This window comes from Rhincodon typus, chromosome 13 (genome assembly GCF_021869965.1).
Source record: "Rhincodon typus isolate 14 chromosome 13, sRhiTyp1.1, whole genome shotgun sequence".
NCBI lineage: Eukaryota > Metazoa > Chordata > Chondrichthyes > Orectolobiformes > Rhincodontidae > Rhincodon > Rhincodon typus.
The window spans coordinates 23,174,518-23,198,859 of NC_063344.1; the positions used below are offsets into that span (position 1 = coordinate 23,174,518).

Genomic DNA, 24,342 nt, shown 5'->3' on the forward strand with positions numbered 1-24,342 from the left:
TCCCCGGTGTATTACGGTAAGGATGCCCTATCCCCGGTGTATTACGGTAAGGATGCCCTATCCCAGGTGTATTACGGTAAGGATACCCAGTCCCCGGTGTATTACGGTAAGGGTACGCAGTCCCCTGTGTATTACGGTAAGGGTTCCGGTGACCTTGCTGTGTGCTGGCGGCGGCTCCATTGGCGCCATGTACCGGGTTCTGTGTCGAACTGTAGCGGCTGTACAGTGGAGGGCAGCTCCCCTGGTGTTTAGGTTAGAGCGGACAGAGGGAACGTTAGGCCTGAGCTTTAAATGGAGGTGAGCGTTTAAAGTGGTTTTGTCCAGATGATTGACTGTTCTCTGGGTACACGGTGCCGATCTGGTGACAGGTTGTGTTGTCCATGTATGGTCTCGCTTGCGGCAAGATTGTAAAAATAATTATAAATTAGATTTTCGTGAGTTGATGGTTGCACCTGCTTCGGAAACGAAAACGACAGACTTTAGAGACGCGGAACTCTTTAATTATTTGTCTAAATTGCCGAATTGGGACCATCACAAAAGGCTTCAAATTCGTGGTAAGGAGATGTTACCATAGCAATAGGAGTGGGCCATCCAGCCCAGATCATGACTTTTTCCTTTTGACTTGTTCAGAGCCATGATCTTTCACCACTACTGAGCAAAAAATAAATTAATTTCAATCTTTAAATTATGAATGAGTCCAGCACTCAATGGACGTTTGGGAGAGCAGTTGCCAGATTTCCACCAGCATTCATGTTAAACAAGTATTTCCTGATTTATCTCCTAAATGTCGCCACTTTCATGTCAAGGCTCTACCCTCTTCCAGATTTCACCCACCAGGGGGAATAGTTCCTCTATGTCTACCACATCATTTCATGTAAGAAAGAACTTTACATGGTGCCTTTCACAAACTTAGATGTGGCAGGGCGCCCTGTGTCCATACATTTTTAAACTGTTGCCTTTCTCAGTACAGCCAGCGAAATAGCCGCAATGGTTCCTTCCTATATCCCCACATCGTTGCCTTCCCTGGTATTCTTTATGATTGTGAGTTCTATCCTCCTTTTCAGGTGGTCCTATTAATGAAATTGTCTGTAAGTGTAGAGTCTGTTTCATACTAAGTAGAAATTAGGAGCAGAGTGGACTATTTGGCCTTCAAGTCTGTTCTGCCATTTATTAAGATCTTGGCTGATCTGATTTTCGTGAGCTGATAGTTGCACCTGCGTCGGAAACGAAAATGACAGACTTTAGAGACGCGGAACTCTTTCATTATTTGTCTATATTGCCGAGTTGGGACCATCACAAATTGGGCATTCTCTCCCAATCTAAATGATATGTTGCTATTTTATTCCTCCTTAGATTTTCATATTTTCCCACATTCTACATATTTGCCAACTTTTTGTCCACTCACTTCACCTATCTCTGTCCCTTTAGAAACTATTGATGTTCTCTTAACTTAATTGCTGACAAATCTTTGCATCAATTTTGTAAAGTTAGCAACAACGCCTTAGGTATCCTCATCCAATACGTTGACATAGATTGTAAGTGGAGGTCACAGTATTGATCCCTGGCTACACATTATAGCTCACCAACCCGAAAATGACCAATTTATGCCTATCCCCTGTTTTCTGTTAGCTAGCTAATCCTCTGTCTGAGTTACTATATTAGCATCTACTACATGAGTTCATAATGTGTAAAATAATAATTGATGTGGCATGTTATCAAATGCCTCTGGAAATCTCAATATGCCAAATTCACAGGTTCCCTTTTAGTTGTGTTGTTTGTTACTTCTTCAGAGAGAGACTATGGGTCCAGTGCTGGCAAATGGAGTTAGAATAGTCAGGTACTTGTTTGTGACCAGCGCAGACTCGATGAATCAAAGGGACTTTTTTTCTGTCCTGGAGTCCTGTATGACTCTATAACTCTAAATTAGTCAAATATGATTTTCCTTTAATAAATTTATGTTAACTCTACCTAATTACATTAAGATTTCAAAGTGCCCAGTTTTGAACACCTTAATAGGTTGCAGCATTTTTTCCATGATAGTTGCTAAGCTAACTGGCCCATAGTTTTCTGCTCTCTGTCTCCCTCCTTTCCTGTATAGAGATGTTAAATTCACCATTTACCAATCTGAAGGGACCTTTCCAGATTCTAGGGATTTTTTAAAAAATTAAAACCACTGCATCCACAATCATAGTGGCCACTTCATTTAAGGCCCTAGAATGATGTCCTTCAGGATCTGGGAACCTGTCAGCTTTTAGTTCTAAAGTTTTCTTAGTATCTTTTGCTTGGTGATTATAATTGTTTAAAGTTCTACCCTCCCTCTCATATCTTAATGCACACTTATTGCTGGGATGTTACTTGTATCCTCTTTGGTGAATATAGATGCAAAATATCCATTCAATTGATCTTTACGTTCCATTGTGGATTTATCAGACTCGCTCTGTGGAAGACCAACATTCACCTTACTTACTCTTTTCCATTTGAAATACCAATAGAAAATTCAACTATCTGCTTAAATATTTCTAGCTATCTTTCTCTTGTACTCTAATTTCCCCCACGTTAGTATTTTCACCACTGTTTACTGCTTTTTAAAACTTTGCTCAGTCTTGTGACCTGCTACTAATCTTTGTTCTTCTGTACAATTTGAGACGATCTTTAACTTCCTTAGTTAGCCACAGATGCTGTTTCCTTCCCCTAGAGTCATTCTTTCTCAGTGGAATATTTCTTTGCTGGATATTATGAAATAGCTTCTTAAATGTTGTGACGATACTATGGTTTAAGAGATGGTATTTGTCCTGGTTTTCTTTCATGTGAAAAGGTTGAGACCAAGGTTCCAAGTGGTTTGCTCAAAGTGAATAAAATAAACAGCTTGTGAGACCTTGGAACAATAGAAGCAGCTTGAATGGGTAGGGTCAAGCTCCCACAAAATGAGGATTTTTCAGTTTAGCTTTCAGTAGCTGTAGAGGCTGTGAAAGCAGATACATCTCTCTCTTTCTCTCTACTACAGCTAAAAGCTTGGATTCTCTTCCTGCTGCTAGAATTCCATGTGAGACAATCTATTTTACAGATTTTGCCTTGCCAAGGGTGTTTATGGGATGTTACTAATTGGAACAGTTAATAAGTAGTTTATTATTTTATTAAGTATTTTGATAGAGTTACATTTAAGCCAAATCTTTTCTTTGATTTTTAATTTGTCTGTATTTTAACTATTGTGCAAGAATATAGTGTGTTTTGCTTCAAACCTGGTAGTTTGACCAATCAAATTGCATTCAGAAAGGAACACCTGGCACATGCCTTTAAAATAAGAAAAAGTTAGGGTCTATGCTATCTCCTTGACATATTTTGAGAAGGTTTGGTCTGGTCCGTAACAATGTATGCCACTACATTTCATGCTCTTGGCTCACATTGCCAATCTGTTTCATCTAACCCATATGATTGTTGATACACTGTTCTCACCAGTCCCCATTATTTCTTCCTGTATGCCCCATTCTACAGAGTGCTTTCTGTTAGGGGGCCTAAAAACTATTCTCAGATGTGACTCTTACAATTTTGTATCTCTACACAAACTAATTCTAGAATTTGATTTTTAAAACTAAGGCCATCTCTATCTATTAATGTCATCTTTAAATATTTGAATACTCAACTCCAGGTTTGTTTTCATCTTACAGTAATCTCTGTAATGGTAGTCAGACCATACATATATCTAACAGCTGTCAGTTCATCTCTTTTATTATGAAAGCTATGTGCTGCTGAGCCTCTTTCCTAATACTGCCGATTGTAAGGACTTGGTCTTTTTTTTAAATTGTGGACTCAAATGAGAAAAAAACTTTTTTTATTCATTCAAGGGATGTAGGCTTCGCTGGCTGGCCAGCATTTATTGTATGCCCCTAGTTGCCCTTGAGAAGATGGTGCTCTGCTGCCTTCTTGAACTGCTGCAGTCCACCTGCTATGGGTTGACCCACAATGCCAATGGGGGGGGCGCAATTTTGAAGATTTTGACCCAGCAACAGTGAAGGAACGGCAATATATTTCGAAGTCAGGTCAGTCAATAGCTTGGAAGGGAACTTGCAGGTGGTAGTGTTCCCATGTATCTGCTGCCGTTGCCCTTCTAGATGCAAGTGTTTGTGGCCTTGGAAGGTGCTATGTAAGGAATTTCAGCAGTGCATTTTGTAGATAATACACATTGCTGATACTGCTTTAAAACTAGTATTGAAAGTGTGGCTGCAGCTGAAAAGCAAGTAACCTGACATCCATGGCAAGTATCATATAAACAACTTGTTGAAGAAGCAGTAATTGAGGTTTGAGCTGCAGACTAGTGGATCAAAGCTACAGGTGCAGGTTTTGCTGGCAGCAAGAAGTTAAATGGCCCATGGACTAGTGATTGCTTATCAGTGACAGAGATCTTTTTGTTTGCCAACAACTGTGTGATTGATTCTCAGGTAATTGAACAGCTTGGAACTGGGAATAGGTAATACAGAGAGAGAGAGGTGTTCAGTTTTTCCCCAGCTCGGGAGTAGTCTCTCTGTTCTCTGCAGTCAAACCTCCAGTAAACCTGAAAAAGACCTGTTTATCTTACCTGGAACAGTTGTAAGTTGAGACTTTTAACTGATAAGCAAAATGATCACATTGCATCTCTTGCCAGCTAGCAGAAGAATCTAGAGAAAGGCAACTGGAGCTATGTGCTGGCCAGCAGAAAAGTCATAATGATCATTTCAACAACAGAATATGGGAACACAGATTATTGAACTCTCTTTTTCCAGTTTTTCCTCTCCTGTCTAACCCATTTTACCCTGTCTTGCTGTCGATATGTGTGTAGGGGGCAGTTTATAAGGAAATTAGAGTTTGACTTATGACTGTTTGTCATAGCTAGAGTCTAATTACTTGTAATAAATAGTGATTCTGATTCAGTACAAAAACATACGTCATGCTTTTTCTCAACCTGGGTTGATATGCAGATAATCTGGGGAAATTTGCAGACTTTAGGAAATCTTTATAACTTTTGTGACGATCTGGGAATGGCAGGATTCAACATTCAGCATGCTACTCTAGTGAGGTCTAACAATATGCGATTGGTGTCTATGTGGATCACCACCACTAGATACTCCAGCAAGTTTCTCACGAGCCTAGAGCAGATGTCACAAACCCTGGCACCAGATAACACAGACTTATTGGATTCATTTTTGGTTGCAAAGAACTGAATTGTTTTCCTTAATATACCATTCTTTACATTCACTCGGTTCCTATTTATGACCGACCGTGTAAATGGCCTCCCCCCGTGGTCAGTTTGCTAACCCACTGTGTAACCCCACTATCGTTTGTACAGATTGCACAAACTTCACATTTATTGCACAATTGCTAAGCTGAGGCTCTTCTACTTCCACCTTCTTAATCCCCTATCACCGTCACTCACAGTCATACCTTCCTGTCCTGACACTGACCAAATCAGTAGACCCTATCCTATGGGGTACAACCCAATCCTGAAACAGTATCCAAGCAACTTTACCTCTCCCTGATGTGTTGCAGCATCTACACCTCAGCCTCTAGCTGAATGACTCTTGAGTCAATATTGCAAATACTTTGTGTCAACATGTTTGCCCTGAATCATACCGGCATCCAGCAGCTCCCACATTCTGCAGTCACAACTCTTCACCTGCTCTGCCATTTTTATTATTATTTATTAATTTATAATTAGTAAACACTACTACTCCCAGTGAGCTTTATTACTGACATTAAATCTTATCAATAATAAAACCTGACAACTCCTAAGGAGCCATAAGAATTTTGAAAGCAAAGTAAGCAAAATATCCACTAAACAATCTCATCTCTATTTTCCTGTGGTATCACAGCTTGATTTCTCTTAGAATGTGGCTTTTCTACTTGGGGAAACATGGACTGAACTGGAAGGCTCATTTAAATACTTTTGACTGTATTTCGGTTTTCCTCTCTCCTTGTTAAAGTATGACTATCTGTCTAGGTCTTACTGTCTCCCAATCTTCCATATATTTGCTAATAACATCCAGTAGTTTATTTTTCCATTATTTTTCTGCACAGCAGTATTAATTCCATTCCATCCCATTAGCCTGCCTCTCCATACAGGACCAGAGTTCCTCCACTGGAAAGACCAAAACTATTGTTATAGAACATAGATCAGTACAGCACAGTACAGGCCCTTCGGTCCATGATGTTGTGCCAAACTTTTACCCTAATCCTAAGGTCTATCTAACCTCCACCCCTACCTTATACTATTATCCCTATGCCTAGCTAATAGCCGCTTAAATGCCCCTAATGAGGCCAACTCCACTACCCTCTCCAGCAATGCATTCCACGCCCCTACCACTCTCTGAGTAAAGAACCTACCTCTGACGTCTCCCCTATATCTACCTCCACTCACTTTAAAACTATGCCCCCGCGTAATAGCTACCTCCTCCCCCCTAGGAAAAAGAAAGTGTTATTGATATTGAATTTGCTGCTGATTCAATATCTGCTCAGTCTGTAGATTCAGTACTCTGCTACGTCCAGAGCCACGTTTCAAAGTAGTTATTTTAGTTACCATAACTCGTCATCTTCACCTGCAACACTGTTTCCATTTGACCCATGTATGTAGAAACTCTTATCCACGTATTTTCACCGCACAATCTGATTTGTTTAAAGCCCTTCTTGCCATTCTTTTAGGTACACCCTCACCTAAATCAGTGTAATACCATCCATGTCCTATTTATCCATCACATATATAACACTTCACTTAACAATCCTTTTTTTACAAATCCTTCAGATTTTCACCATATGCGCAGTTTTGCTTTTGCGATTCCAACAGTGTATCTTGCTGATCTCCATGACTGTTTCCATCCTTGTTTGTTGCCCCACTTCCCCCTATTCTTCAAGGCTGGCCTCCAGGCAGTAAGCTTCTTTCCATGTAAAACTAGTAGCAGTGATTTCAGAGTCGATACAGTGTGGAGCTGGAAGAACACAGTGGATAAGGCAGCATCAGAGGAGCAGGAAAGTCAATGTTTCAGGTTGGGACCCTCCATCAGGACTAAGGAGGAGGAAGGGAGCTCAGAAGTAAATAGAAAAGGGGGTGGGACTGAGGGGGGGGTAGGTGGGGTGGTGATGGAGGTAGGGGGTTGTGGAGATAGGTCAATGGGAAGGGTGGGGCGGATAGGTGAAAAGGAAGATGAACAGGTTGCCTCAGTTCAAGGAGGCAAGGATGAGAGGGAGGGCCGGACATGGGATGAAGCCGGGGTGAGGAGATTTTGAAGCTGGTGAATTCGATGTTGAGTCCATTGGGCTGTGAACTCCCCAGGCAGAATATAAAGTGTTGTTCTGCCAGTTTATATGTGGTCTCATTGTGACATTGCAGGAGGCCCAGGATGGACGTGTTGCCAAGGGAGTGGGAGGAGGAGTTAAAATGGCTAGCAAACAGAAGGTGGTGTTGATTGGAGTGTGCAGAGTTCAGATGCTCCGCGAATCAGTCATCTAGTCTGCGCTTGGTCTGTCTGATGTAGAGGAGACCATAATAGGAGCAACGGATGCAATAGGCCAGGTTAGAAGATGTGCAGGTGAATCCTTGTCAGTTTTGGAATGATTGTTTGGGACTTTGAACAGAGGTGAGAAGGGAGGTATAGGGCAGGTTTAGCACTTCCTGCGGTTGCAGGGTAAGGTGCTGGGTGTGGTTGAGTTGGTGGGGAGTGTGGAGCAGATGAGGGAGTCATGGAGTGAGCAGTCCCGACTGAAAGCAAATAGGGGTGGGAGGGAAATATCTGTTTGGTGGTGGGGTCTGATTGCAGATGGCGAAAGTGGCAGAGGATGATCCATTGCATTTGTAGGTTGGTGGGGTGTTATGTGACAGCCAGGAGGAGTCTATCTTTATTGTTGTGGGGCGAGGGGGTTTGAGGGCAGAAGTGTGGGAAATGCAGGAGATGCGGTTGAGTCCATTATGAATCATGGGAGAGGGGAAGTTACGGTGCTTGAAGTAGGGGGACATCTGGGATGTCCGGGAGTGGAATCCTTCATCCCAGGAACAGATGCAGCAGAAGCGGAGGAATTCGGAGTACGGGATCACATTTTTGCAGGAGGATGGGTGAGAAGAGGTGTAGTCAAGGTCAGAGGCAGTCATTTCAGCTCTGCTTGGTACATCACTACTTTATTTCCCTATTTTCCACGTTAAATTGCCTTTCAAAATTGGTTGATTTTAACCTACATTTATCACTTCTAATGTTCCTGTATGTGACTGATCACAACACTTCTACCTACATTACTTACCGAAGACTGAATATAAAACTGTAAGTAAAATCAACAATATTTCACATTAGTAATTTCTGTTATGTAGATACATCAATTCTTTTAGGGTCGTGTGGGTTGAGACCATTTTAGCTACTGCAGTTCATTTAATTTCACACCTTTTAATTAGTCAGTAACTAGATGGGGAGGAAAGTGAGTCAAGGGTAGGTGTTGGCACCCGACTGCAGCACAACTCATTACAAACAGTCCTTTATTCAACAGTCCATGGAGTAAACTGATGGCATTGAAGATTCATGAACAACTGACTACTTTCTCCTGCCAAATTCACAAAGAGATTACAATGAAATGTGCGCATAGCCTGCTCCCCCTTTTTTTCCCTTTCGTCCACTTCTTCCCAGTCGCCCCATTTTTCCCCACCTTCACTCCTCTCCAATCACTCATTTCTCAGGGGAACTGCTTGTTCCTTCCAAAAGGGGCCAACCATCATTTCCCCTGCCAGTGGAACCCCCTTTGCTTGTTTCTTGACTCTGCCCCTGATTTATCGGGACCCCCGCCTTGCTTGGTTCTTGGGGTCTGCTCCTGTCACTTGACTCTTGAGCCCCTCCCACTGATCCTTTCAGTTGGTCAGTGAAAACTTAAATATCTTTCTCCTTGTTATTGGCCTCTACATGATCATAACATCAGGTCCCAGATGTTTTGTTTCCTTTGCTGTGATGTTTTCAGGTCCTGCTTTCAGCAAATTGCCATGCAAAAACTTTAAATCCCAAATATGGAAGAGAAAATTAATTAAAGGAAAACATTTTATACTGTATGAGAATGGATTAATCATTGTCTGGCAAGTGGACTCTGATTAAGTATGTAGGTTGTATATCCCAAAGACTGGTAGATCTTATTAAACAATATATCTTTATGACTTTTCACAACAGTCAACTTGCTGACTATACCTAACTAGCCCATGCTTATAAACACACAACACGGTACTCAACATTGCATATGATTCTGCAGGTGGACAACATTTGCTAAATATCCCTGAGCATGTGAAGAATTATGTCGATAACCAATTTAAGATTTACAGTCCAGATTGCAATGTGACACGTTTACACATACTGGAAACTCCATAAATTAATGTCCAGAGCCCCTGTTCACAAGACACAAATAGTATGTAAACATATTGAACTTGTTTCAACTCAACAAAACAGGAGACAGCCGTTCTTTGGTTCCTTTTTCAGGACAATACCTTGACCAATCAGAATCAACCTACCTGGTTTAAAATTTAAACAAAGATTGACTGTTAACTGGCAGTCATCATCTACCTGGTGCATTTCCCATGTCATTGCCTCTACTAATCAGAATCACTTGCCAACCAAGTAATACTGTCCTCCAATTCAGTATAAATGTTGTTTTTGCTTTACTTTGTTTTTCATGCGAATTGCCCTTTTGAGTACAAGACAAAAGCTTTGGAATAATGTCTTTTTCAGGAATACTCAAGTTCTATACCAAACCACAAAATCGATCTAATGGCACACACCATTAGATGTGCTCTGTTAGGAAATTATGGTCCATTCTTTGTCTTAATTTTCCATAATGTGGCTTCAATTGAATATATGATACAGATGATCAGTGTGTGTTCCCCCTTGCATAAGCAAATGGCGGTCCCCACTTAAATTTCCTTATATTACCGGTCTTTCCTCTGTGTACGTTCTTTGAGTCTAAAAGGACCATCCACCTTCTGCCTAATGAACTTAGCTCCATGGCATCTTGTTAAAAATGTGTGTTCATTCGTTCTCCTAAAATGTTATCAGAAACATTAAAGTTTTAAATCCTGTCTATAATAGGTTGTATTATTTATATAATATCCTGTCTTTCAGTCGGGTGCAGCCAGCTATTTGCATCACAGCTGCTCGATCACTTGCAAGTCAACCAGCATCGGTGAGTGGCTGTCTGAGATGGAAAGCTTTCTGTTCCAAAATGAAGTAGTTAAAGATAATTGAAATATATATAATAGTATTCAATAAAGTTTAATGGAGTTCCATGTTGAATTGGGAACATTCAGAATCCTGGATGGTTTATTGTGTAATTGAAGTGACATTGCTTCTCAGTGCCAGCCTTGTGGTGAGGCTGTGGGGTGAGGATTAAGGGCACTTTATTCTCTCCTATAATTCCTGAAGTCCATATGGGAAAAATTCAACTGTTAACTGACTACTGGAAATATGCTGTGCAGAATCTAAACTGAGAAAATGCCTTGTTACTGACTATCAACAAAATCCTAAATGGTGCATCTGTGCAAGACTGATGCATGAATTTGATCATGATAATTCATTATGGAAAACAAGAATTACATTTGTTCATTAAAACTTGAGTTTCTGTTACGGCCCATCAAAAACTGATGACTTTATCAAATATTCTTATTTTACTTTTTAAGAAACTGAAACATAAAATACTGGATGGAGAGCAGGTCATTTGCAGAGCTACGCATGTACACTCTTCATTTGAAGTGAGAAAAGTGCACAGTAACTAAGTTTTGAAATAGAATTAGCGGCACGGTGGCTCAGTGGTTAGCACTGCTGCTTCACAGCGCCCGGGACCCAGGTTCAATTCTGACCCCTGCTGACTGTCTGTGTGGGTTTTCCCCCAGGTGCTCCAGTTTCCTCCCACATCCAAAGATGTGCAGGTTAGGTGGAATGACCATGCTAAATTGCCCATAGTGTCCAGGGATGGACAAGGTCAGAAGTCACACGACACCAGGTTATAGTCCAACAGGTTTATTTGAAATCACAAGCTTTTGAAGCGCTGCCCCTTTGTCAGGTGAGGTGATCTTGTCCACCCCAGTTCATCACTGGCACCTCCACATCATGTCCAGGGTTGTGCAGGCTAGGTGAAGTGGCCATGGGAAATGCAGGGTTACAGGAATAGGATAAGAGATGTATCTCGGTGGGATGCTCTTCAGAGGGTTGGTGTGGACTCGATGGGCTGAATGGCCTGCTTCTACACTGTAGAGATTCTATACATTGAAAAGAGGAATGGGGAAAATACGTGCAAGAGAAACATCATGGGTGAAATGGCCTGCGTCCTGTTCATAGGAAAAACAGGTAAGGTGACTGTCAGAGACAATAAGAACTGATGATGCTGGAGTCAGAGATAACACATCACAACCTTTCTGAAGAAGGGTCCTGACCCAAAACATCAACTTTCCTGCTCCTCTAATGCTGCCTGGTCTGCTGTGTTCCTCCAGCTCCACACTGTGTAAAGGTGACTGTCAGATTTCCACATTAAGCAATGTAAAGAGGCATATTATGAGAAATTAAAGTTTGAGAATACATGTCTATGTGTGTGTGTGTAAACAGTAAGTGAGATTGGGAAAGATGTCTGAAATTGAAACCAGAAAACCTGACAAAACAAGGCCAAATTGCATGGTTTTTGTTTCTTTTTGGTTAAGAGGGAAAAGTTTACATTACAAAATAAAATACAAATTCACCCAACATTGAAACTGGATGTTAATTTGAGGTACTTGCTGTGGGAGAGTTAAGCACTCGGGTATTTTTTCTCATCCTTTCACGGGATCTGGGCATTTCAAGCAAGGTCAGTATTTGTTGTGCATCTCTAATTACTTCTTGGTCATTTCAGAAGTCAGTGTAAAATGTTAAAGAAAACATTGGCTGAGTTAGCAGGATTCCTTCCTTCTGAGTCAGAAGATTATAGGTCCCCCTCCAGAGACTTTGAACACTGCATCTAGGTTGGCACTTAAGTACAAGCGTTCAACAACTGCTGCACTCTCAGGGTGATGCAACATTTTGGATGAGATATGAAGCCAAAATTCTCTTGGGTTCAGGCGGTAGATCCTATGACATTATTTGCAGAGTTCTCCCTAGTGTCTGAACCAATATTGATCTTTAAATCAGTATCATGATGTGACCATGATCTCATTGCTGTTTGTAGAAGCTCACTGTGTACAAATAGGCTATAGCATTTCCTACATTACAACGAAAATCTTGGGAGTGCTTTGTCTGTAAATCACTTCCATAATTCCTAATGTCATAAAAAGTAACTTTTTTTTTGTTTTGGTTGTCCTGGGGCGGCCTCCTGACCACTTCTTGCGGGAGGCCAGGGCCCTGTTCCACCTCGGGTAGTGGCATCGGAAGATGAACCGGGACCCCATCGATCGATGTCCAGTGTCGGAGAAGTTGCAGAACCAGCGCAGTATGACTGTCTCCAGCTTGGAGACGGCAGGTACAGAAGCGATAGCACCCAGCAGAAAAGAAACTCATTGCCAGCAGCCTGGGGACCATGTTGGATGGCGGCAGCTGGAGGACTAGAGCGGGTGAAGTCTATGAAGAGGGAAAGATGAACTTTTGAAGCTGTTTCAGTTTTAGTAATATAAATATAATACTAATTTATTCAGTTTTTTTTCTACCACTTATACAATTTATTGTGTAATCCAAGATGGTGCCGGAATGTGGTGACATTATCCACTTTTCACTGTACCTAGGTACAAGTGACAATATTAAACAAATCCAAACCTAAAAAAGTGCTACACAAATGCAATTTCATTTTTAAAATACTTACAGTATTGTGTTTTTTTTTATTATTTCAACCAGACTGAGAGCAAAAGTATTGTCATTACCGGGTGTGACACTGGATTTGGATATTCATTGGCCGAACACCTGCATGATAAAGGATTCAGAATATTTGCAGGATGCCTGTTAAAGGTACAGATATTGTTGTCTCTTAGTAATACAAGAGTTATGAATTAGCTTCATCAAAAAAACAAAAAGGAGCAAAAAGCATTGACACTTTGCACAATATTATTGAGAGGCTACTTAGGAAAAGTGCTATTATGCATTATAATAAGAAACTGCTATTACAGAAAATAGAACATAGAACAGTACAGCATAGGAACAGGCCCTTCAGCCACCATCTGTGCTGACCATGATGTCTTTCTAAACTAATCCTATCTGCCTGCACATGGCCCATATTATTCCATTCCTTGCATGTTCATGTGTCTGTCTAAATGCCTCTGAAACATGGCAATTGTATCTGCTTCTACCACCTCCCCTGACAGTGCATTCCAGACACTTACCATCCCGCACCTGTGTAAAAAAAAGTACCTCACACATCTCATTTAAACTTTCTTCCTCTCACTTTAAACCTATGCCTGCTAGTATTTGAATAATGAACATTTAAGTTAATGTTTAAATAATTAACATATGATCCCAGTGAGTGGAATTGTCCCATATTTTTCCTAAGTATATCAACGAGCACGTCAGATGGTGACTAACACTCCCAAACTGAGGCAGTTGGAGGCCCCCACCCTGAATTTTGACACATAGTGACTCAGAAACCATGGACCTATGCTTCTTCTCTGCTGGGGAAACAGTAAATAGTTGAAGCCCTTAGTGGCCATTGATTAAGGGCCTTAATTACTGTCACCAGTGGACTTATTGTTCTGTTAATTAATGGGGATTCTTATGGTGCAATAGGGCCCCTCTTGTGCAATGGTAGCGTCCTTACTCCTGGATTTAGAGACTCAGGTTCAAGTCTCACCTGCTCTGGAGGTGTGTGAGTAAATCTCTGAACTGGTTGTTGAGATAAATAAGCTAATTTTTTTAAAATGGTGTGGTGATGGTAGTGTCCATACGTCTGAGCCAGGAGACCTATGTTCAAGTCCCGTCTACCCTAGAGGTGTGCAGTAGTATCTCCAAAAACATTTGAAAATATTTCCAATGTTTACTTGCTCTTATGGTGCATGGTAATGGCCCTACCTCTGGACCAGAGGAGGCTAGGTCAATTTGGGCGTGTTAAGAACGTTTATGGACAAGTTGATTGAATTTTATTTTAGTTTTGGAGGCAACAAGATGAGTTTCTGTACAGGGCAAAGCCACCCAGTTTTGTCCCCCTCTTGACACCCCCAGGAAGGGGTAACTTCCAACCAATTACATTTATAGAATCATAATCCCCACAAATGTGGAAGCAGGCCATTTAGCCCATCAGGTCCACTCCGACACCCCCCAAAGATCTTTCCAGAGCCAGCCCCTCCCACCTCCCACTGTGATCCTACATTCCTCATAGCTAATCCACCTAGCCTGCAGATTTCTGAACACGATGGGCAATTTAGCATGGCCAGTCTAACTAACCTGCACATCTTTTGGACTGTTGGAGGAAACCAGAGCATCAAGAAGAAACACACACAGACACAGGGAGAATGTGCAAATCCCACTCAGACAGTTGCCAGAGGGTGGAGTCAAAACCAGGTCCCTGGCAACATGAGGCAGCAGTGCTAACCACTGAGCCACTGTGCATGTTGCTTTATGGGAGTTGTCCTATTCATTGAGACAGAATGTGGCAGTCAGTCTTCCCCACTGTTCGACTTTCTTCAGTGGCATATATCTCTGGCTGAGCAAGAACTCTGGATCAGGGAAACTTTTGGAGCTATATTTACCAGAAAAAAAAGATGCGTTCTGCTGATAACTCGTATGGAATTTCAAGATAAAATTAACCAGATTGTAAATAATTATTTTATACAATGTTTCCATTACCAAGCAGATTTTATCTTAGCAATTCCTTAAGAATATAGTATTATGGAGAGACTAATGGTAGAATTGATCTTCATCCTCATTTGAAGAGCTCACTAATGACGAAGTTTCTCTCATTTGCAGGTTGAGAACTTTTAAGTGGAAGTTAATGAAATTATTTGTTAATCAGTCTCCAAAAGCAATGGATGACTATGTAAAGTTAAAAAGTTCAAGTTAGGGCCTCTAGTGGCGTAGAGGTGGCATCCCCACCCCTGGAGTGGGAGGCCTGGGTTCAAGTCCCACCCGCTCCAGAGGTCTGTAATAACATCTCTGAACAGGTTGATTGGGAAGGTAGGTTAAATTAAAAAAGAAGTTTAAGTTCTGGTGCCTGCTCATATTCCAGCTACTATTCAACTAACTTTTAAAAAATGTGGTTATCCATACTGCATTCAGCATTCTGGACAGAATCAACACTTTCAAAATGCTGAGTGAAATACTTGAATTACTTTGGACACCAATATGATCCTATCCCTGAAGAAACTTCTGTTTCATTTCACTCCATTTCCTGTCCTGAAAATCCTGTTGGATTAAAGTCAAGAGATGCTGCTTACCATCTAGTACATCATTCAAAGGGCACTGTGAATCTGAAGATCATTTTATCATGAGCAAGACATAGCCAAGCCCACTCGTGCTCTTACCCATTGTTCACAAATATTTTACGACCAGTGTTTTTAATATTGGCCCTTATTGGTAAATTTGTCAAAATCCAAGTGCTGTGTATTTGATGCTCCAGTTGAATATTTTATCCATTGTGTACCAATGGTGACAGGCTTGTTTCAGTGCTGTTGCATAAAAAGGGCCAAGATTTCACAAAGTCAAACTTCAGGAAAGTGGAATTGATCATTATCAGATCAGCCACAATCTCATTGAATGACAGAGCGGACTCGATGGGCAGAATGGCGCACTTCTCCTACATCCAGTGACCTGTGCCATTGTCTCCTTCCTTTCTTCATGTTGAAGTTATCCTCATAGTCTGACATGGACTGATCTTGTGGGAATTGTTGGGTACCAACTATGAGTTTTGTTACTTCACTGAGATGGGCTAAGTTGCTGTGAATACAGAATTGTGACTGTCTTGTGGATCACAACATCACAGAACTGGTACAAAAGAGAGGAGGCCATTTGGCTCATCACATGTGCTGACTCTTCAAATGAGCATCTCATCATTCTCTTGCCTTCTGTCCATAACTAAATTCAATAACGCACACTCTTCCTTTTCAAATAACTACCTAATCTGCTTTCAATGCCTACCCAACTCTAATTATTTGTTGTGTGAAAAAGTTCCTCCTCATATCACTTCTTCTTTTACTAATTACTTTAAATCTGTGCTTCTGTTGTGCTCAATCCTTTCACAAGCATTAAAATTTTCTTCCTATTTACTCTGTGCGGACCTCTCAATGATTTTGAATAATTCAGTTAGGTCTCCTTTCAGCTTTCTCTTCTGAAAAGGATAGCAGTCTCAGCTTCTCCATAACTGAAATTCCTCATATCTGGAACCATGTTTGTAAATCTCTTCTCTAATTTCTCCAATGCCATCACTAAGTGCTCAGAACTGGATGCAGTACCCCATCTGAGGCTGAACTAAAGTACCATAAAAGTTCACTCCTTGTTCTTCTACTCCCTGCTGTCCAGTAGTCTGGCACCACCTTGAATTTAAGGAAGATTGAAAGATTATTGCCAGTGCTTCTGCAATTCCTATTTTCAGTTTCCTCAATGTCCTTTGATGCAACTTCATGAGGTGAATGACAACTTTGTAGAGATCCTACACTAATGACATCTTTCTGTTTTCAGGATAAGGGTGGGGAAGGATCAAAGAAATTGGAGGAGATGAAGAGTGATCGGATGGTTGTCGTCCAGTTAGATGTTTGTAAAGATGAGGAAGTAGCAAAAGCAGTGGAGTTTGTGAAAGAAAATGTAAAAGATACAGAAAAGGGTAAACTGTTTTTAAGAACCCTTCTTTACCATGTCCTTAAAAAGAGTTTATGGTGAAAATTTGTGCAAAACATTAGCATTTTTAAAAGCTTTAAGATCTTTAGAAATTCCTTTTAAGTTATCTACTGCTTTCAGTGTGGCATTGCATCCTTCCGTAAGGAGGAAAGTACATTCAGGATATACTTTATGCACAGCTCTTGTCTGACATTCATGTAAATAGAGAAAAATTAGAGTGGGTGGAAGAAGAAATCCTGTTTAGCTGCATGTCTGCTATGTGTACACAGTTGTGGAAAAATTGTGAAAGAGAATTTTTGTTTCAACATACCCTTCTCCCTTTTCACAATTGTGATTTCCAAATCTCATACAACATAATCATCTGTACTTAAAGTTCTCATGATTCTAGCAGTTGATGTCCAGTATTCTGGAGTGGTAGTGTAGAGTCAGATCACAACATTACATTGGATGGGAGTAATAAAGCTTCTTGACTAAGGAAACAAATGTAAAGAAAGGGTGTGTTTTTTTTTTGATCTGCTGTTTGCATTGCTGGCAGTCAAAGACATATCGAGAATCTATGAATAATTGACATGACTGGAAAAACCTGGTGTGCAGAGATATCCTACCTAAAGATTTACATGTCAATGAAGAATTAATTTTCTTTACTTAAAGGGAACAAAACTAGTAAATGCTTCTGACATGGTGGGACAAAAAGGGAACAGTTGATCTAAAAAGCACTTGCTTTGAACTTTCTCTTTTGAAAGAGTATTTGATTAAATTCATTTCCACTTCAAATGATACGACAAATTATTTCAAAATAGTAATTTCTTCTTTTACTTAGGTCTTTGGGGTCTGATTAACAATGCTGGTATCTCAACTTTTGGGGAAGTAGAGTTCACCACTATGGATACTTATAAGCAAGTTGCAGAGGTTAACCTGTGGGGAACTATCCGTGTGACCAAAGGTTTCCTTCCCTATATTCGTAGAGCAAAAGGTGAGTAAAGAATAATTTGAGTAGCATGTGTGAACCGGAGCTGATCCTTGGGTATTCAAGACATAATTGAATTGGAGATTACACCATTGTGACCTTTGTATGTTTATCTAAGAGAGATGATTTTTCATGTATTACATAAAGCAGGCAGATGATGAGCAGTGAATCTACCCTTTTGCCTTTTTGGTTAGAGTTCATTGTAATAAAATGGTGAGTTGACAGCACTAGTGACAGTCCCCGTGGGCAGCTCATACACACGTTTTTGACGGCAGGAAATCCAGCTGCTCCAATTGAAACCCAGCCCACACCTCTTAAAGAAGCCATGCACTTCTCACATGCTAGTTAGTGTCACATAATCTATGGGCAAGATCATCTGCATCAAGGGCACACTGAAATTTGGTGTTAATTGAGCAAGTGAGCAGCAGGTCATGGATCCCCAGACTCTCACTACCAGTGGAGGTACAAATCAGCAATTTCTCCAGAACAGCTAAAGAAAGAACTTATTGCACGTCTCTTCCACACTCATTGGAACCCTGTGCCGTGATCATTTCATACATGAATCAAAAGGTTGTGGGTTCAGATCCCTTTCCAGGACTCCAGCACAAAATTAGGCCTGAGACTCTAGTATTTGAGCAAGTGTTGGACTACCTAAGCTCCTTTCTTTCAGGTGTGGTGTTAATCCAAGGCCCTGTCTGCTCTCAGGTGGACATAAAAGATCATAAAAGACATTATTTCACAGGAAAATGAGGAGTTATCCCCAGTATCCAGGCAAACATTTTCTGTCAATTACCATCAGTACAATAGATTATTTTGTCTTTATCATGTTGCTGTTTGTAGAAGTTTGTGTGCAACTAGGCTTCTATGTTTCCTACATGATAACCGTAGCAATATTCAATTAGTAACCCTTCTTTCCCATGCCTTTACAGCAGCAGTTTCACTGCAGCTCTTCCAGTTTGCACAGAAAAATAGGGCATAGTACTTCCTTTGTGATTACTTTACTCTCTTCTCCATTTTTCCTCCCATTTTACACACTATGCTAAGCTGCCCCACATATTCAAAACTATTCAGTAGAACACAAGGAAGCCCACTACCACTCTCATGCAGAGACTCTGAAACATAACCTTAAGTGTGCTTTTAAGATCACGAAGCATCCTTCTGTGATGCAAGTACTCAAATTATTTGGTGAATTGATCAGATTGTTTGCCAGGGAACTTTCACGGTATGTCAGAGTGTTGAAGAATCCGCTATGACTTGTGTGGGATTCTGGTGTATGGCATTGACCCTGTAGTCATCCATGGAAGTTCTTGTCACTTCAGTATATGTTTCAGCTGGTATGCAGGTGTTTCTGATGTCAGTAATAGAATCTCAGAGATGTTTGGGCAACTAGGAGGCTGAATGGATAGGGATTCCAGCCAGATCACTATATTCATTCACTAAGCGATGTCAGCACTGAATCAAAGCCCCGTAGAATGTGCTGCCCAGCAATGGGATATGAACACGTTACCATCTTTCAGGATGATACTATGCCTGCACCCTTATGACTCCCTTGACCATTGTCTACGTTGGTGCCAGGAAACCAGCTGGATTATACAGTCTTGTTTACCACCCAAAACTGCTTAATCACTCTCATTATAAACAAGCAACAGCATAGGACTATGTTCTGGGGTTTGTGTAGATCGTAGGATTCGACAAAATAAATGTTGCAGATACCTGCTGTGGCAGTCCAGATTGAACTGGAGGCAATGTAGGTGACAGTTACACCAACATTGACTGCAACAAGCACTGGCTATGGAGATTTGTTGTAAATCTTGACCTAAGTTACAGAACTCCAGTTTCTTTCCTAGAGTACTAATTCCTTATGCATTGATTATTGTTGTTATTCTGGGCCTATATACCCTGAAAGTTCAAGGGTTTCTGCATACCTTCCCCCGGCTACTGCAACTTTATTCACCCTCTTTTAAGTCACTTGTTGTTGATCCAGTCAGAGTAGCGTTGCCAGAAGTCCTTCAAGAGTTGGGATTGTTCTGCAGCCTGCATAAGGACTGGCCCATGTGATCAAAAAACACAACATAACTGAAGAAGAATGTTTCCAAAACTTTCCAATGATTTCCCTGCAAAATCAACAAGAGAGCTTTTAAATGTCATTAGCAATGGCTACCTCCCAATTTGTACTGTCTGTTTTTTTTGGTGGTTAAGGAAATGGCAGTGGTAATATGAGTGAAGACCAAACTGACTTTCAGATGAGAAATATGCTATGACCTTAACTTACAATGGTCTTCTGCTTGTTTTGGGTAGGAGCACTGGCTACCTACATTGAAACCTGCTCACAGAATACCTTGGGCAGCAAGAGCGTGGTGAACAATTTCAGAATTTGCAACTTGCTACTGCTCCTTACATTATAATGAAGCAGGGGGTAACAAGTTGAAAATCAACCCTCTGATGTGTTGTTTCCATTTTCATGAAGGAAAATCTTTCTCATTAGAAATGCCCACTAAGTAAATTTGGAAATGATATAGACAACTGCATCCCTCATTAGTGCCTGTGAACCCACATGCCATGGGTTTATAAGTGAAAAACACTTCGAATCCAACCTGACTTTAAAGAATTTGTACATGTTTATTGTCAACTCTAATTTGCAGTGATGACAGCATCCACCTAGAATATAATTTCTCTTTTATAAGTTATTGAGTCAGGATTTTTAAATTAACCTATTGCCTGCATTATTGAGGGATTATATTTTCATAAATTACTTGAATCTAGTTCATTTGCTGTCCATGGAATGGCAGGCAGGACACAATTCCTTTCCCAAATTCTATTTACTCTGATCAACACTTTGTACTAAGAAAAGAAATAGATAAGGAAAACTAATCCAATGTTTTCAATCAATTATTCCTCAATTGTGTCCAGTTCAAAACAACATTTGCAAAAGTGTTCACCCTAAAATTGGAGTTTTTCGTTTTATGCAGGGAAACGACAAAGCAGGAGAATAAAACTTAAATAAATGATAGATTTATTTTGTCTGTTTGATGGAACTCTTTTTTTTTTTTGTGTTAATGTATTGAGTTTTATACTATGCACATTTATAATTACACTAATTTTAACAATCCACTTTATCAACTGAAGAATTAATATTGTATAAATTCAATTTCCACTTCACAATGACGTAATGTTTTAATTTCATTCTTGTGGAAAGGTCGTGTGGTTAACATCACAAGTATGCTGGGACGGATGGCCAATCCTGCTCGATCCCCTTACTGTGTCACTAAGTTTGGAGTAGAGGCATTCTCCGACTGCCTGCGCTATGAAATGCACCGCTGGGGTGTTAAAGTTTGTGTTGTTGAACCTGGTAATTTTATAGCTGCCACCAATCTTTATAGTCCTGAACGTGTCAAATTGATCACAGAAAAAATGTGGAATGATCTCCCTGACGTTATCCGTAAGGATTATGGGAAGGAATACTTTGATGAACAGATTGCAAAAATGCAATCTTACCTTGTGGGTGGTTCCACAGACACATCGAAAGTTATTAATGATGTGACACATGCACTGACCTCTGCATCCCCATACACTCGCTATAATCCAATGGATTACTACTGGTGGCTGAGGATGCAGGTAATGACCCACTTCCCAGCTGCTATATCTGATCGAATATACATTCATTGAAGTGATTGTAAATGGATAACTGTTATTTTAAAAATACATTGTACGTCCTTACTAATCAAATAAATACTGATTGTGGCAGTGTTTAAATATAACATTTACACAATGGAGTCACTGAGCAGAATGCACTATTCTATCACCTCTTGTTAGTGGTTATCAATAATGGCTGTTGCTATACTTACGGTACTGAATTTGCTAAACAGCTTCATAATAATGCAGAAGTCCTGATCCGGTTTAAGAAATGTGGTCTTGTCAAACTACTCAGGGAGGCTGTTTCTTATCCCGTAACCAAGCTTTGAGTGGAAGACAGAATTAAATCTCATTTGAGAAATGTTCAGGGATATCCACAGGATTTCTTGGGAGATACTAAGAAACTCAAGCAGAGATTTACCTTTTGTTTTGAGAATACAGTTCCTAGAGCCTGTGTTGTACAAACGTTCAACAAGTTAAACTCTGCATGTGAGAATGCAATTATAACCAAACAGGATAGACTGGTTGTACCTATCCTGAAATTGCTACTGATGCTGTCAGTCTCAATTGTATTGCAGTAATGTCATGTTAACATATTTGTTCTATTATAGTTTCAAGCACTTTACTAAATTTAAAAAGACAGTTTTCCTATGACTGCATGTATTATGATCTGTTTGGTTTTTTGAAAAGACTCTGAGCTTTGAAGTAAGTTGTGTAGATTTTATTTTTGACGTGCCTTTTTAGGGTTATCAAAGCATCTTAATTACTGTTTATTTTTAATAATAAGGGATCTCATTCCCTTAATTGATGCTGTAGACATTACCCAGACAACTTGTCATCGCAATGATTTGTTTGCATTTAAGGAAACTTCATTGAAATTGTAAGTATTATTTTAATAAATCTGAAGATGCTGATCTAAAGCATATTTTAATTAAATTTAAAGTTGCCTTTGTCTTTATTCTGTATGACCACTTCACTTCAAAAATGGTGTTTTTGAATTTGAGTTTGATTTATTGTTGTCACATGTACCACGATACAGTGAAAAGTGTTGTTTTGGGTACTCTACAGGCAGATAGTACCATACAAAGTCCATCAGAGTGGAGCAGAACAGAGTGCAGAATACAGTGTTACAGCTGCAGAGAGGGTACAAAAAGAGAGAGATCAACATTAACATTTAAGATGTCCTTTCAAAAGTCTGTTAATAGTGAGGAAGAAGCTGTTCTTGAATCTGTTCATATTTATATTCAAACTTTTATATCTTCTGCCAAATGGAAGAGGGTGGGAAGAGATTATAATGGGAGCGGGAGGAGTCTTTGATCATGTAAATTGCTTTCCCGAGGCAGTGGAAGTGTAGATGGGTATAGTTGGATTTTAAAATTATTTTGGTGAATTCTATTTCAAGCTCGTAGTTGAATAATCAAGAAGCCAATAAAATTGAATTAAACAAACATTTTATTTTGATGGCTCCAAAAAGACACTGGAAATTTTAGGCAAAGGTGAACATAATGTCAACATTAGCCATTTGCTACACTTTTGCCGGAATTTAACTTCTAATAACCTATCTTTATAAATGGGGTTGTTTTACACCAATGCACTTCGGCTGATTTTGTACTGAGAGCAACTGTATCTCTGTAAACACTCAATTTTGTTAACTAAAGTGCTGACAAAAATGAATAACGACATTTAAATCAAAACCCTTGATTATAGTGTCTAGTTACTGCTGCTATAAATAACATAGCACAATCATTTTGGCAATGTAACTACGGTTCCCAATGGCTGAATTTCCACATCAACATTTGACTCTAATTCCACAGGCCTTAAAGCAGTTCTTTTCAGAAAATTGCATTCTTCAAGTAGCATCATCACACATTACTCTTAGCAGCTGCCTTACTTGCTGACAAGCAAATATGGTATTTAACATGAAGTTCATGGAGTGGTCCTGGCAGCTGAGATTGAAGGGACCCTGTTATGGTCAACCTTCAAGAAGAAGAGGGAAATGCTGATTCCTATAATCATGCAGTCAAAACAACTCTGCAGAGGAAAAGGGAAATGAATTTGGGCATTGGTTTTGGCACACATGAAGATTTGTTGCCTTAGAGTTGTGCACTTTGCTCCCCTTAAACACTATTATTCATTGTTTTTTTTTTTGTCTCTTGACCATTGCTGGTTGAAAGGGTAGGCTGTTGTCAGACTTGCTTCAATATGATTTCATGACTGATAGATGAAACATGCATAAGTTTCATTACTTTATTTTTCTGTCCAAATTTTTTCTCTTTGTAAAATATGGTTCCACAGAGAGAAATTGAGGAGCAAAAGTCTTTTTCATTCACTCACGAGATGTAGGCGTCTCTGGCTAGGCCAGTATTTATTGCCCATTCCTAATTGCCCAGCGGACAGTTAAGAGTCAACCACCTTGGTATAGTTCTGGAGTCACATGTAGGCAAGACCACGTCAGGATGACAGATTTACCTCCCTAAAAAATATTACAGAATCAGACGGGTTTTTTTGACAATCAACAATAGTTTCATGGTCATTATTAGACCATAAATTCCCGATTCTTTATAAATTCAAATTCCGTCATCTGCTGTGACAGGATTTGAACCCAGCTCCTCAGAACATTAGCTGAGTTTCTGGATTAATAGTCTAGCAATAGTACCATGCGTTAATCTGTTTGTAAACAATATATCTCAAAAATGCCTAATGGATATATTTTAATGAAACAGATAGGAAATGGTCCAAAGAGAACTGATCAGTTTTTGGCAAAGATGTGGATCAAGATCCTGTTTATTTTAGAAAAGGTCTGTTAAAATTGGGAGGTAGAGCAAATTGACTCTTCTCCAACATTGTGGAGTGAAAACATCATCTCTGCTTCCTTTCAGTGGTGGAGGTAATCAGGATTTTTGCTCAGTGATCCAACGACCATTTCCTTAAATGGAGCTATGTGTTCACTATTCAACTTCTCAATTGATAATTTTAATTAATATTAACTTT

General features: G+C 40.0%; 1 protein-coding gene across 1 annotated transcript; it reads left to right on the top strand.

Annotated features, from left to right (window-relative positions):
• The first annotated feature begins 136 nt into the window (after window positions 1-136).
• Window positions 137-22,287, top strand: LOC109920461 (D-beta-hydroxybutyrate dehydrogenase, mitochondrial-like). The gene is made up of 6 exons (XM_048604786.1): window positions 137-297; window positions 10,104-10,164; window positions 12,831-12,941; window positions 16,596-16,737; window positions 17,572-17,724; window positions 20,915-22,287. Exons 1-6 carry the CDS (start codon window positions 188-190, stop codon window positions 21,382-21,384), a joined length of 1,047 nt encoding a protein of 348 aa, XP_048460743.1. The 5' UTR covers window positions 137-187; the 3' UTR covers window positions 21,385-22,287.
• Window positions 22,288-24,342: the final 2,055 nt, after the last annotated feature.